At 36.3% G+C, this 16040-nt stretch overlaps 1 protein-coding gene across 1 annotated transcript in view; it reads right to left on the bottom strand.

Annotated features, from left to right (window-relative positions):
* LOC128015274 (plexin-A1) overlaps positions 1–16040 on the bottom strand; it is a 103247-nt gene that overhangs the window by 65425 nt on the left and 21782 nt on the right. Inside the window, exon 3 of the mRNA XM_052598977.1 lies at positions 12185–12367. Within this exon, the coding sequence (XP_052454937.1) occupies positions 12185–12367 (183 nt within the window). The remainder of the gene's footprint in view (positions 1–12184; positions 12368–16040) is intronic.

Raw genomic sequence — 16040 nt, 5'->3', positions numbered from 1 at the left:
GGTTTCTCTCAAGGTTTCCTCTCCATTTCTGTCACTGATGGAGTTTTGGTTCCTTGCCACGGTCTCCTTTGTCTTGCTCAGTCGGGGACGCTTCATTTCAGGAAACATTGTTGGCTTGACTGCACACACACACACACACACACACACACACACACACACACACACTGTTGAAACTGAACTGAGCTGGACGATGACATCACCGAATCATCAATGAACCGACTTCAGCTGAAAAATCACTGTCTGTTATTGTCATATCGCATTACTGACAAACTATGTTTCCTGCGGAGCTGCTTTTACACAAATCTGTGCGGTATAAATGCATATAAATAAAGGTCAAAACAGGGCCGATGAACAGATCGATCAAAACGATTAGCTGGAGATCACAGATAATACACGAGACAATTACACAGCAGAAATACTGATGAGTGACACTGCAATTACTGAACCACACACACACACACAAACACACACACTAATCATTGATTACTCAGACAACAGTAGTGCATTGGTAACACACGCAGATATATATACACACTGTAAATATGATACAATACAGACCCGAGTGTTATCTTGTGTCCTCTGGGGATTCAGAGCGCTTTCCTAATAAGACATCCGTCTCCTGGCAACAGTTTCTATTAGCTAATTAACAGCCCAAATGAGGACATGCTTATTTTTGGCATCAGCAGCATGCAGAAGACTAAAAAAGATGGTTCACCCAAAAATGAAATCCTGTCATCTTTCACTCATGAAGCAGTAAACATAACAGCAGTCCAGAAGTGTGTGAATAATGAATAAACTGGGTTTGGTTCCTCGCATAAAGCATCACACGAGCACACAAGACTTGGAGTATAATTCAGATGAGTCATGTGAACAACTGTAGCGATGCTTCAATGGTGATGCATCTTTTTGTCATGTTTAAAGCTAACAACATGAGAGTTTTGATTTTATTTCCACACACTTATAAACCGTCTGATTTCATCAAAAGAGAAAAGTATTAGTGCGGTAAAAACAGCTGTACTGTGATATAAAAGTAGTATTGTTATTATATTTTCAAACATACTTTAAAACTTGAATTGGTTTTTATTTATTTTTCCTTTTATTTTTTTTATGCATCGGTTAATTATTTTTATGTAAATCACTTTGAATTATTATTTTGCATGAAACATGTTTTATAAATAAACTTGCCTTTTATTAAAAAAAAATATTATTTTACAGAGAATTTGCAAGTGTAATTTTTTTTTGTTTTTTTTAGTAACCATATTAAAATCAGTAATCATAATAAAAAATAATAACAATGGCGTGTTTACAAAGAATAGTTTTTGGGTGAACTATTTCTCTAAAACAAAAAGGTTTGGAAATCCCTGTATTAAAAAAAAGTACAGCATCCGTAGTCCCACATGTCCTTTATAGCATGTGTGCTTGTGCAGTTTGAGAGCAGATGGTTGTATGTATACACTCCTCCATCCCACACACACACACACACACACACACACACACACACACACACTCTCTCTACAGCAGAGCAGATGACATGCCTCCCTTCATTACACAGAGACAATACAGACACACACAAAGCGAGACGTCCTCATCTACGTGTCGTGAGATGTCTGTTAGCATGTTGTAGCAGCTCATCTCCTCTCGTTCATTGGATCTCAGTGCTCCTCCGGGAGAGAAACGCTCAGACAAACGCATGAATCCAGCACAGGAGGACGAGGATGAGGACAAGGATGAGGACGAGGACGAGGTCTCTCTCCTCGGGGTGTTTACAGGCCCTCTCAACCCTGTCTGCTTCATGAACAACAGAAACGCTTGTTTTCCGCCGGCTCTCTGTAGTTTAGTCTGCTGGTGAACTCTGCTCTCCGGAGAGACACGAGGCATCAGGAGAGCATTGTTCCAGACAGACATAGAGAGAGAGAGAGAGAGAGAGAGAGAGAGAGAGAGAGAGAGAGAGAGAGAGACAGAGAGAGAGAGAAAGAGAGAGAGAGAGAGAGAGAGAGAGACAGAGAGAGACAGAGAGAGAGAGAGAGAGATCTGGGACACCGTTACTGTCTCTAAACACAGAATGAACCCAACCAAACATATGCATTTGTGAGACTGCTCGATTAATCAAAATAAAACTGATAACAATATGGCTTAGTATATTTATTAAATTGAAAAGGCTGCGATTTGTTTAATTAAAAATATATATATATAGCTGTGTGTGTTTCATAGTGAAGTGTGGCACTGTGTTCAGTTACACACGAGCAGATCATGATCCAGTGATTACATCAGCTCGAAGCTTGTTTAATTTTATTTTTCTTATTATATTTATTTTAATTTTACAGTGAAATATTACAATGGAAATACATATTATGCTTAATACTTTTATTCAGTAATTATAACCATAATAAAATAATAGTTAATAATATTTGGGTTTTTTTTACAGTTTTTTTCTAGTTATATTTATTTTTTATTTTAGAGAAAAATTATATTACATGTTCAATATTACAATGTAAATATTTAGCTTAATATTTGTATTTAGTAATTATATTTCACAAAATAATATTTAATAATCTATATTAATATAATGATTATTACATTTTACTATAAAAAATAAAAAATTAAAATTAAAATTAAAATATTCGAAAGTCATATTGATATATAAATCACAAACATTTGGGTCATATTATACAACGCTACAAACAAACACAGCAAAGCTGTATTAAAAAAGCACATTTTGTCAAATGTGGCGTCAAGTGTCTAAAACCACTAGCTGATTTCATTTAGCTTCATTTACATATGCATTTGTCTCAACATGTGTCCACGTCCCTCAGCAGAGCGTGATTTGATTTTATCCACCAGGAACTGATTGGAAGGTGAAAAGTGTCTCTACACATTGCTCTTCAGTAGAAATAAAGAAAAACAAGGATTATAGGGTCAGTTTTGACTCCATGTTGACATTCAGCAGGAAGAGGTCATGTGACTGTTATTTGACATCCTTATTACATTCGCTGTGCTGTAGTGTGCTACAGAGCAATCACACACGTGTTCGACGCCGCTGAGGGTTTGACCTCAACTGATGGAGGGCCACAAACTATTACAAGCCTTTTCAGCTAAGAGCAGAGCAATTGAAAATCTGGCACACACACACACACACACACACACACACACACACACACACACTCCATCTGCAGTTATTAGCCAACTAAACAATACACGCACGCTACCAAGAGAGCCACACACACACACACACACAGTAATTATGACAGAAGTCAAGAGTGTGTTTGAGGGACCCGTCTCTCTAACACACACACACACACACACACACACACACTGTGTGAACAAGAACTGTGAGAAGTTTCCTCAAAATGTCTTGTTTTTCCTATATATATGAGTAATAATAAGAGGGAAAGTAATCTATTTTGATGGGACTAAACCAGTGTTATTCTACTGTTCATATACCATTGTAGTATTTATTGCCACTTTTATTTTAATTTCATTTTACATTTTAGTCATTTTGTTGTTTTTGCCATACACACAAATTGCATTTGTGGTACAAAATAGCTTTTCTATGTAGCTTCCATTTAGTTTCATTTCAGCTTTAGTTTTAGTAATTTTATTATTTCAAATCTATCTTCACGGTTTCAATCACATCCAAATCAAAACATCTGTGTTTTTCCCCTTAAACAGCTGCTGTAAAAACTCCACATCAAATTACTGTTCTTCTCTATTACTCTTGGCATCCTCGGAGAAATACAAACCCACCCAGACACCAGCGACTGATTGCAGCACTGCGTTTTTCTCCTCAACACTGCATTTATTTACACCTTCGTCAAATACAGCAACTAAAACAACCTTTCTCAAGATGTACCTGCAAACTTTTGGTATAAATCTTCACTTTAAACATCAGTGAAGTTAGCGCTGGCACACAGTGGATCTGTCACTCCTCAGACATGGCGAGATGAACAATCAGGCCCAAACGAGACACACACACACACACACACACACACACACACACAGAGTAAATCCTCTTTTCTCCCTGACTGAACTCTTCTCGGGTGGCCTCGACCGCTGCGCTCAGTCAGATGGCTCTTTTGGCCGTGATGTACGGCTCTGTTGGGCTCCCAGTGAAGAAGCGGCTCTCGAATCAAACTATGGATTTAACATTCAGAGAATGGCTCCTCCTGAACACTCACGCCAGAGAAATGAGCCCCACGCACAATGTTTGAACACGTCGAGTGCTTCTACAGTCCTTCACGTGATGTACAGCGCTCTCAAACACAGAGAGACTCTCAATGGACTTCATGAGAGCGCTTCATCTGAACCAGCAGCTCCACATCCTCAACACTTTTCATCCTGACTCGAAAATATCATCAGGTGCGTTTGAAGCTGTTGGAGCTCATATATTAATACAATCCAGAAAATATCAGCTATATCAACAACAACCATCCACAGTACCCTGGGAATCCCACAGAATAACTACACATTATAACACATGCATAGCAACAGATGATCTACTAAACACTGAGGTGTTTCAGTGCCACTTCTAAAAGTGAAATGTTGTGTAGCACCTATTGATCATGGTAGAAGCACACAGATATAAAGACTGGAAAGTGAACCTGAGACTGTGGTTCAGATATTGATTGGTCTGAGGTGGAGCTCAGTAACACACACACACACACACACACACTCATGCATTAATATTTAATGAAGGTTAATCCTGAAACGTAAACCCTTTGCAGGACGAGATGCATTCATTATGATCTCAGTCAGTTCAGTGTGTTATCATTCACATGAGCTTCACATATAAAACAACTCTTTAACAAGCATCTGTGTTCAGACAGAACTGAGTGTGACTGCAGCGATATCTGCCCCATGAGACACACACACACACACACCGTCAAAAACAAAGCCGCTTTGCTGCTGCGGCATTTTCCTACTAAACCACAGTTTCCACACACACACACACACACACACACACACACACACACACAGCTAATGAACTAGCTGGTAAAGATGCAGTCACTGCATCGCTTCATTCTGACACTATTACAATAACACACACCTCAGAGAAACACCATAACACACACACACACACACACACACAGATTAATGTCAGAACAGCTGGCAAAATCTTTACATGAAGAGTGCACTATTAAACCGAGACAGGTGTGTTTCTGTGTGTGTGTGTGTGTGTTTTCACCTGAAGAGACTGAACACAACTGAAGAAGGCTATCATAGAAACACAATGATGAAGAAACACAGAAACACCTGATGTACAGATGTGTGAAGATGCAAAGATGGACATTTTGACTCGACACAAAGAACACAAGTTTAAATGTTATAGTGCTGCCAGAAAAAAAAGATATGAATAAATATGTGGATGTGACATTATTTTATTATTTTACTTGCACAAAACCCGAGCACATCAGTTTCCTGCATGTGCATTCACGTTATACAAAGTTGCATGGGAAACTATTCAGAAATAGCTCTGAACATGGGTCATTATTGAGAAGTATTTAACTGCTGAAGCGGACCAATCAGAATCAAGTATTACAGAGAGCGGTGTAAAAACATTATTTATTAATGCATTTATTATTTATTAACTGCAGGGGTTTTTGCGTTCATGAAAAATAGATAAATTATACAAATGAATAATTTTAAAATAAGAATGTAAAATATATTGCCTTATTTAAAAAAACAACAAAACATTATATTTGTTTACCTGAACATCATGTGATTATTAACCAACATCGGAAAACCACAAACATGCAAATGTTTGTAAGTTGATGGAAATCTAGTAATTTAATTAAATCAAAATAAATGTAAAATTAAAATCAAAAATTACAAAAGAAACAACAAACAGAAAAGTCCAAATAAAAATTTATGAATTAAATATTTGACTGGATTACCTGTATGTCATGTGAAAATATAAGAATGTTAATAAATTAACTACTATTAGTTACTGACAAATATGAATCCCAGTGTGGACTTAAATTCAAAGGAGATCAGCCGACAAGGAATCCATGATTTTGTGCATGAAATAAAAAATAGTGCAATAAAAAACTTAAAAAAAAACGTAACATTTTGTTTATAATAACGTAATGGATGAATAAATCACAATAATAGCAGCAACATGAATTAAGAAAGCAAAAAAAGTCTATTTTGATTTTATATTGGCTTTACACACCTCCAAAACCATCGGTGAACAAACCTCAGATTAAAGAACATGTCTCACTGCTGAAGATCATGTGATCTACTCAGACAGGAAGTCACACAAGCTGCAGTTATTGTTAGATTTCTCACCTACAGCACAAAAACACCTCAAGCTTCATCTGAGAGTGTGTGTGTGTGTGTGTGTGCTCTTGTTTTTGTGTCATATCAGGAAGAGGGTGACCTATGAGGACATAACCCATGTCCCCATTTTTTAAAAAGCTTATAAATCATACAGTTTTTTACAGAGTGAGTTTTTTTGAGAAAGTAAAAATGCACAAAGTTTCCTGTGAGGGTTAGGGTTAGGTGTAGGGTTGGTAAAGGGACATAGAATATACAGTTTCTACAGAATAAAAACCATTACACCTATGGGATGTGTGTGTGTTGTTAAAGTTCTCAGAGGCCATCCCTCAGAGCAGCATCTCATTAATATTTCAGCACATCTGAAAAGATGACAAGCTTTCTCTCTCCATAACTCAGCTGTCCTGTCCGGTCTCAGTCTCTGACCACACACAGAACTACTGAATAGATTTAAAAGTCAAAGTGGAAAGTGTGTGTGGTTAGTCTGACTCTCATCCTGTTTGATTCCAAAACTGAAACACCCCAACACACACACACACACACACACACACACACACACACACACACTGAGAGATGTGTCTTTGTGCTCATCTCATGTCTGAATGTATGTGCGTGTGTGTGTGTGTGTGTGTAATGAACAAAATATGTTCCTGCTCATTTTATTGTTAACTAAAATATTAAAATATTGTTTTTCTTAATTTAAATATAGTAAAATCAATTGAAAATTATCTAATAAAAAAACTTGAGAAAATTAGAACGTACCCAAGTAATAAATTAAATAATAAATTAGACTTTAAATAAGAAAGTTGCACTAAAGTACTAACATCACTAAAGCTGAATTAAAATAAATTACAAAAGCACATAAAATGACAAATTTAAATAAAAATTTAAAATTAAAAAACTAATTCAATATATTAATAAATAGTATATAAATAATGGGATATAAATAATGCTAAAATAACACAAAAAACAGCTTAAACATAGCCCTATAATTACAATCAGCATCACATGAATGGAGTCACAACAAACTACACTGATCGAGTGTGTGTGTGTGTGTGTGTGTGTGTGTGTGTGTGTGTGTGTGTGTGTGTGTGTGTGTGTGTGTGTGTGTGTGTGTGTGTGTGTGTGTGTGTGTGTGTGCATGAACACCATCAGTACTGGAGGAGATGATGCTGTGAATGAATGAAAAGACTGTAATTGAATTTACATCCTACATCACGAAACATAATCGGCAGAGCACAATGAACCTGACAGCTGTCAGAGATCCAGTACTGCAGTAATTGTACTTCATTACTACACTTAAGTATTATTTTGGTGAACTTGCACTTACGATACTCAATCAATACTGAAACTGAATACTCCTGGTCATTTAATGCTAAGAGGAATAAAAACCATACCATTTCTCTTCAGAGTTTCAATTAGATACTCAAAGAACACCGTGCTTCTATCACAGGTCATCATGGCTTAAATCTTTTACAATATTAGTCAGATAAAAGCCATTCAAATCACACTGACATTTCAACTTATGACATTTGAAACATCAATTAGTCAAAAAAAAAAAAAAAAATATATATATATATATATATATATATATATATATTTAATTCACTACAATTATGTTTTAGAGTTAAAGTAAGCGTTGCTTAAATGTTACATAAACCTGTAATTCTCTACTGCTAGCCAAAAATACAGTAAAAGCAGTAATATTACACAATGTTTAAATAACTTATGTGAATATCTGTAAAACTAACTTATTTCTGTATTTTCAGCATCATTCCTCCAGTCTTCAGAGTCACATGATCTTCAGAAATCATGAAACAATATGACGATTTACTGCTCGAGAAACATTTCTGATTATTATCAATGTTGAAAACAGTTGTGCGGAGCAATATTTTTGTGGAAACAGTGATGCACTTTATTTTTCAGGATTCACAGATGAACAAAAAAGTTCAAAAAGAACAGCATTTATTTGAATCTGAAATATGATGTAACATTATAAATGTCTTGATTTGACCGTCACTTTTGATGAACTGAATGCATCCTTACTGAATTAAAGTATACATTTCTTCAAAATAAAAAATCTTTCTGACTAGAATGGTAGTGTATCACAAATGAAACCAAACGCCCAACACACACACACACCATCCACAACACACTGCAGAACAGCAGACGAACAGATGCTGACTGTCGAACCGTACACAGTGCCATCTGTAATAATCTGTCACCGTCTAATCTACACGGATGAATCAGAGTTATAATCAATAATCATTCAAAGGCAAGCGCACCAGAGTGAATCAGTGTGTGTGTGTGTGTGTGTTCTCAGGCAGATCTCATGCGGAGCTGCTAATTACAGACATGTCGAGCTCAGCACAACACACAAGACCCAGCAGCGCCGCTATGTGCACACACACGTGTGTAATTAACCTCCGCAGCTCCAATCACAGCCAACACTTTGAACTGCATGTAAGAGAAGCGATGATACAGCATTCCTCTGTGTGCGTGAGCTTTGATCCAACAACCCAGTGTATTCCCAGAATGCATCACTCATCTCTCTTTTATTATAATTGTCTGTTTTTACTCTTTTATTAAGTCAAGTGTCACTATTACTAGTACCCAGTCATTTCATTTTGATGCATTTTACACTTTCTTTTATGCATTTGGAGGATGCTTTTATCCAGTTTATGCATTCCCTGGGAATTGAACCCATGACCTTGGTGTTGCAAGCGGCATGCTCTACTGTTTGAGCTACAGCTGAACAAAAGTTTTAAAAAAATGTAAGGAATCATTCATGCATGGAGTAAAAACTCAACTTCAGCATTAAGTGTTAAATGTATTTAACTGACATATTCTGACTACTTTTTAGATTACGTTTTATCTAACTTGTTTTAAACTTGCCATTAAACGTACTATATTGATATAAAAAAGCAAAGAGAAAGAAGTTAAATTAATTGTTTATATCATCAAAAAATGAATTAAAAATAACATTAATCCAGCGTTTCCCCAAACTGAGCTTAATGCAAGAACTGCAGTGGGTCTGTGGGATAAAAGCCAATAATTAATTAAATCTTAAATTTAAATAAATGAATTAGATTTTTTAGTTTTTTCTCTGACACAGTTTTAATGACTATATGTAGATGTTACGTATAAAATAAAATATTATTAGAAAGAGTGATTGAGAGAGAGCGAGAGAGAGAGAGAGAGAGAGAGAGAGATCAAGTGACTCTATAAACTGTCATCTGTTGAGGTCATGGAGTTCAAGAGGTCAGTGGGTCAGTAGATCAATCCTAAGCTTACAGGGAGTTTACCTTCTAAAAACAGCAAAGCTCAAGTCAACCCTCAGGATTAGCGTCTGATGACACAATATGCATCAAAATCATTGCTTGTATCCGTTTTACTTTACAGTTGACACTGAAATCAGGGTGTGTGGTAAAAAAGGAGACACAAACACCTGCTACTGACACTCAAGAGTCAAGACCAGAAAAGCTCAAAGGAGGAATCCGCAGCAGTTTGTATGGAGCCATAATTAACAACATTAGTAAACCGAAGGGGGTGAGGGGGGCTGGCCGACTTTACTGTGTGCTCGGCTCAGTTGGCTCGTCCATCTGTTGTCGATTTGACCAGAATGCATCGTCTAGCGCATTAAACCCAGACGGGATGAGCTCAAGACGAGTTCCTCGTGCCCAGCGGGACTAATCCAGCTTCAGCATCGCCTCACACTCGCCAGCAACCACCAGCTAAAACTAAAATTATTTTACCAAATGTTGATGTTTCATTTTCAATTATGTGGAGTTAAAGAAATGACTTGTCCATACGTAAAGAATCTCTCAAGGAGGAAGAAATTGCATTTAATATCTTGTCACTTTATGCATGGTTGGAACTACAGTAAGATCCTGTTGACCACTTAAAAGTAAACTAAACTCTTATTTCAAAAGGCCAAGAAAAAAAAAAAGTATCCTGGATGAATTGCAAGAGATGCAACAAATATGAGGCGATTTCCGAAGGCAATGTGTAAGAAAACAAGCAGTTAAGAGTATATATAAGTGTAGTGGTCAACCGATATAGGTTTTCTGAATAGCCGATATATGATATCATTAAAGATTAACAGTTGCTGCAAATAAATGTTTATTTCATTTACATAATATTTACTTTTTTTTTTAAATGAATCCAATTGAAGACAAAAAATAATAATAATAAACGATTAAAAAAATGCCAATTATCGGCCGATATATCGGTCAACTATTTATTTTATTGTACGAGGAGTACAAGCATCTTGAAGTTTTCTTCCAGTTATTTTGGCTCTACAAAAGTAGCCTGTTATATGCAGCATGTAAGCACTCTTGTTTGTATTGCAAATAGTTTTATGATTTACTACACCGTTATTCCTCTAGTTCTTCAGCAGTGTTCGAATCTGAAATACGGCACATTTACAATAAATGGATTACTTCAGCATTGAAAATTTAGAAGCATAAGGGATTGTGAAAATGCTCAAGATCTGAAAACCACTTTCATGCCAACCAATTAAAGCAAACTCTGATGCAAAACTGATTTGTGTTCACACCAAAATCATAAATGTGAAAAGCGTCCTAAATACTTCAAACAGACGAACCTGAAAACAACAAAAGTGAAAGATTGTTTGTGTGACTGAAGACACAGTGAAAGAAGAGTTTTTCTGTGGCTGACTGTCATACATAACATTAAGCTGCTGGATATTTCATTCTCATCTTCAGTCCATCTCTCAGGGATGGACAGAGTCTGTCCTCCATTTCACATCTCAGTGAATCCATCATGTGATGCTTTATTGAGTCCTTCCACTTCTGCGAGCCTCCGACACACACACACACACACACACACACACACACACACACACACACTTGATGCATGCAGCACATTTCACACCTGAAAACCACAAAAATGAGCCATGATGCCAAACTAATATTTGAAAACCCGAGCCAATGCACACAGGTCCTCTAGCATCTAAAACACTATAGAAATGTCTCCAGCTGTTTTGAAATGTATACCATATTATCAGACAATGCTGATAATCACAAGACGCCAAATGTCTAATATCACTGATATATCGGTCTACCACAATACGGGAACAAGAAAACATAATGTGAGATCTGAAAACCACTTTCCACAATGCAACAATGCAATGTCTGTGTCATAACAAAGAAGGCTATCAACTTTAAACATTGAAAACCATAACGCAACGTCTCAATCATCTCCAAATGTCTGCAGTAAACATCTACACCATTTAATATCTACTTACAGTCCCAAACACAACAGCTGAATCCAATCAGCATTCTTCAATGGATAATGACGAGCTTTAGTTTTAAAGGCAACGTTAAAATAGCATTTGCCATTGTTGACTTTAACCAACAGTTCACTGCTAAGTGATATCAGATGAATAGGAAAGCTGTTTCAGAAGCAGAGCAATTTGATAAATCTTTCAGAATATAAGCACATTAAGAACATGCATTAGGAAACTATTTTGACACTTTAACTAGTTGGTTGATGGTTTCCATTAATTCTGAAGAAGCAGAGCAACTTCATTGGAATGAAAAATGAAACCAATACTCTTTTTGGAATAATGTGGAAATAAGTCAGACATGCACTAAGAAACTAAACGGCATTCATTTTGAGGTTTCCTTTAACAGATTTGTCAGTTTAACTGATAGGTTGATGGTTTCAACTTCTCATAACCCAACAATTCCCAACATAACAAATATATATATATTTAAAAAAATTTGCTTTTTAAACCTCTTCAACTATAGCTTTTAATAATCTGCTAAGTCAAACAAACAAAGAGGTTTCTAATAAAAAAATAAAAATAAAATAAAACCCTGCAATATACCAATAATGCATGCAAAGTATCAGAGAAACATAAAATGTGCGACTCTACGACACTTACCTTCTTCAACCGGCCGTTGCGTGTTCCTGCAAAAACCACCGTGTTTCCGCGGTAATCGTAAGCAGCTACCGAAGTCATTCCGTCGTCTTTGTCTATGAAGAGCGGGATGCCCTCGATGGTGCTGGTGCCCCCTAGAGGCTGGTTAAAATCCTGCCCGCAGAATTTATCATCGATCTGGAGAGGCTGGAAGAGACAAACAGAGGCAGAGTTAGAAAAGAGACTGCTCCTAAAGATCAGTGGCTTGGTCAGACGGACTGTCAGGGTGGGTTTTCCTAAAAACTATCAGCGGTAGACAGCTGTATGGTTATTTTTGACATGGATGACAAAACGGAAACGCAAGGTCACTGTATTGCAGGAAACTCTGGAAAGGGGATGTGAGGACATCTGTTAGATAAGTGATGTATAAGATTTTATGTTTTTGAAAGAAGTCTTTTTCTGCTCTCCAAGGCATTTAATTACAAATACAGTACAAAAAATGTGTAATATTATTATAACTTAAAACAGCTGTTTTCTAGGTGAATATCTCCTAAAATTTAATTTATACCTGTGATCAAAGCTACATTTTTAGCATCATTCCTCCAGTCTTCAGTGTCACATCATCTTCAGAAATCATGAAAATATGATGATTTACTGCTCAAGAAACATTTCTGATTATTATCAATGTTTAAAACAGTTGTGCTGCTGCACATTTTTGCGGAAACTGTAATACATTTTATTTTCCAGGATTCTTTGATGAATAGAAAGTTCAAAATAACTTTGAAAATGAACAGAACAGCATTTGTTTGAAACATATTTTGTAACATTAGAAATGTATTTACAGTCATTTTTTTTTGTATTTACAAAAAAGTATTTACTTTTTATCAACTTAAAATCTCCTTGTTGAATAAAAGTACTGACCTGAAACATTTGAACAAATGCGTAGAACTTAAGTTCTTAAGTATTATCAACTTGGATATAGAAGTATTTTTACCTTTTATTAAACTGACTCGTTTGAATTGTAATATCTTAGAAAAAAAAAAGGTTGAAATTGCTCATTTTGACTAGATAAAGAAATGTGAACCCTAAGTTGCCACGACTTACTGATCATATCCGTTATTTTTTTTTGGGGGGGGGGGGGTCTACAGAAGCATTTATTACTTCACCTGACAGCTCATTATAAATCATTATCAATATAATGTTCCTGTAGCTCAACTGGTAGAGCACTGTGCTAGCAAGCAAGCAAGCGCAAGGTTGGGGGTTCGATTCCCCAGGAACACATGATATGTAAAAATTGATAGCCTGAATGCACTGTAAGTCGCTTTGGATAAAAGTTGCTAAATGCATAAATGTATTTATTTATTTATTTAAATTTATATACACAGAGATTCTCAATGGATTGTTTACTTCCAGAATCCCGTTCGGTTTTCTTGCCAGTGTACAGGAAGTTACTCGCTGATGGCATCAGTGCCCAACTCCAGTGAAAGAACAGAACATGAATGCCGTCCAATCACAAAATTCCACTCATTATCCACCACATATTTTGAAAGACTTTTGATCAACATCACTTAAGTTAAGAAAAAAGTTTAAAAGGGCAAAATATTTTTGGCCAGCTAGCCACACTTTACAGCTGTACCTTGGAAAAGAAAACTCCTGAACTGTGCTAAATCTGACAAGACCTCCCAATAGTGACAATCCTAAAAGGTAAAAAAACGAGTCAAACTAAGGGTTTTGAAATTTTCTTTTAGGATCAGAGTTTAGGTTAGTCTTTGCTTTATATATAAACAACAGTCTGTGGTATGTGATCATTCAGAAGGTTAAATAAACCTGTGTGTGTGTAAGTGTGTGTGTCCTCTAAAACCGCCCAGGCATACATCAATAACCTTTCTTTCTCTCTGTCTTTCTCTCTTCACCTCCCCTTTACTCTTTGTTTTTCTTTGTGTCTTAATCCATCCAGAAGAGTCTCTAGCTCACAGCAATAAGAAAGAAAAGAGAAGAAAAGAAAAAGGAAGCAGTCAGATGAGCATCAATTCACTTAGCAAATTCGCTTTTTCTCCTGTGAGCTTAAAAAAAACCTGATGTCAAGCAGTAAGACACTCATACACACACTCAAAGCTCGGCTGGGGGAATTATCATTTTGAAAACATCAGACGCAATTTAATTCAACATCTTTATGCCATCATGCGCCGAGCTTATTTAAATATCTTGTCTAGTCAGACTTTTGTCTATGAGCATAAATGCAATCCCTGTAAAATCCCAGTTTTTTTCCCCCACTAAGCATGATGCAATGCATTTCAGGATTGCCTTTTTGTAAAGATATAAAGTAGTGAGCACCTATGATGAATTTTGGATCTGAGCTCCGGTCCCACTCCTATTTCATACTCGACAGATGTCTGATGTGATGCAGTATTCTCTCAATCCTCATGGGTCACACAGACAAGATGAGCATTGCATTCACTCAAAAGTGTGTGTGCTAAAGTAATTACATTCTCTCACACACACAAACACACATTCACACTTTACTAGTGAAGTGAAAACGAATGCAGGACTAAACAGGTTGCAGAAGGACATACCAACACACACATAACCACACAACAATAGACGTTCGTGAGTGTGTGTGCGAGATGTTTTCAGACTGATGATTATGTGTCTGCCCAGGGCAGAGGCGAAACCAAACACACCACATTCCACAGGGAGAGCGAGATGGAGAGAGACACATGACTGTATGAACTGTGTTTAGATTTCTTGCATTAAACAAGTTATAATAAGCATGCTGCCTGATCGACATTAATCATTTAAGCAGCACCAGATTTTCAGGATTCAGTTTTGGATGCGATTTAAACGGCTCATTTATATCCTTGTGAGTAAGAACCTGTTACAGGTGGGGCGCTTCTGTCAGACATGCAGCACTAAAGAAGTTAATTAGCGGTGTGCTTAATCACTGACGTCAAGCAGCACGCCAACAACAACAACCACCGCTAAATTTAACAAGGATAATCAAAAGGAATAGTTTGAAAACTAAAAAGTGTAATCATTTACTCACCATTATGTCACTGCAAACTCATTTGACATGCATCTTCAGGTCAATAAATGTGAGAATTTAGATTTTATTTGTGAACTATTCCTTTAATGCTTATTACGAAGCCAAACAATGTGTCAAAATGTTTGTGTTGTGGTTTGAAAAATTAAGCGAATTTGAATCTGATAAAGATTACAGAAAATGAAACAATATTTTTAAACATGATTTATCTATTACACCATGGCAGACACTTTGATTTCAATATAAACTGCAACAATAAGAAACCTTTTCTAACAGTTATTCAAAACTAGCATAACCTCTGAAAAAAATCTTAAAGTGCTTTTTGAAGTTGAAATGACAAAGGCTCCAAGTATCTAGCATAACACGTTTCCATGTGAATCTTGGATGAACTTCAATGAAACCTGAGCATTTTGACTCACAGGATGAAACTAACTCTGCATTCAACCATTCAAGGCTAAATAAGTTTTGTTGAGTTGTTTTTATGTAACAATTCAAGAATTGTCCCTGCTACAATTGTGAAATAAACCTCAATTTAAAAGCAGCATTATAATTGCCACCGAATCACTAATTGACTAGTTATTTGGATGACTAGTCAACCCTCATTAAGGATCTTCCTTAATGATTTTAAACTGTAGAATTTTTGGACTGGAATTTGGGGAAACTTGTGTAAAGACCAGGGATAACCAGGATTAAAAATGTCCATAAGCAAGGATTTAAAAATGCACTAAGCCAGTAGTAAGCACAGTGTGAAGAGCCTAAGTATTTAGGCATCACACATTCATCTGTTTTGCTTCAAAAAAGGGTATTTCATTCTCTATTATTCCACTCGCTTAGAGCTCT

The sequence above is a fragment of the Carassius gibelio genome, chromosome A6 (genome assembly GCF_023724105.1).
Source record: "Carassius gibelio isolate Cgi1373 ecotype wild population from Czech Republic chromosome A6, carGib1.2-hapl.c, whole genome shotgun sequence".
NCBI lineage: Eukaryota > Metazoa > Chordata > Actinopteri > Cypriniformes > Cyprinidae > Carassius > Carassius gibelio.
Note: the sequence above shows the minus strand (reverse complement) of the source record. Positions and strands in the feature narration are given on the sequence as shown.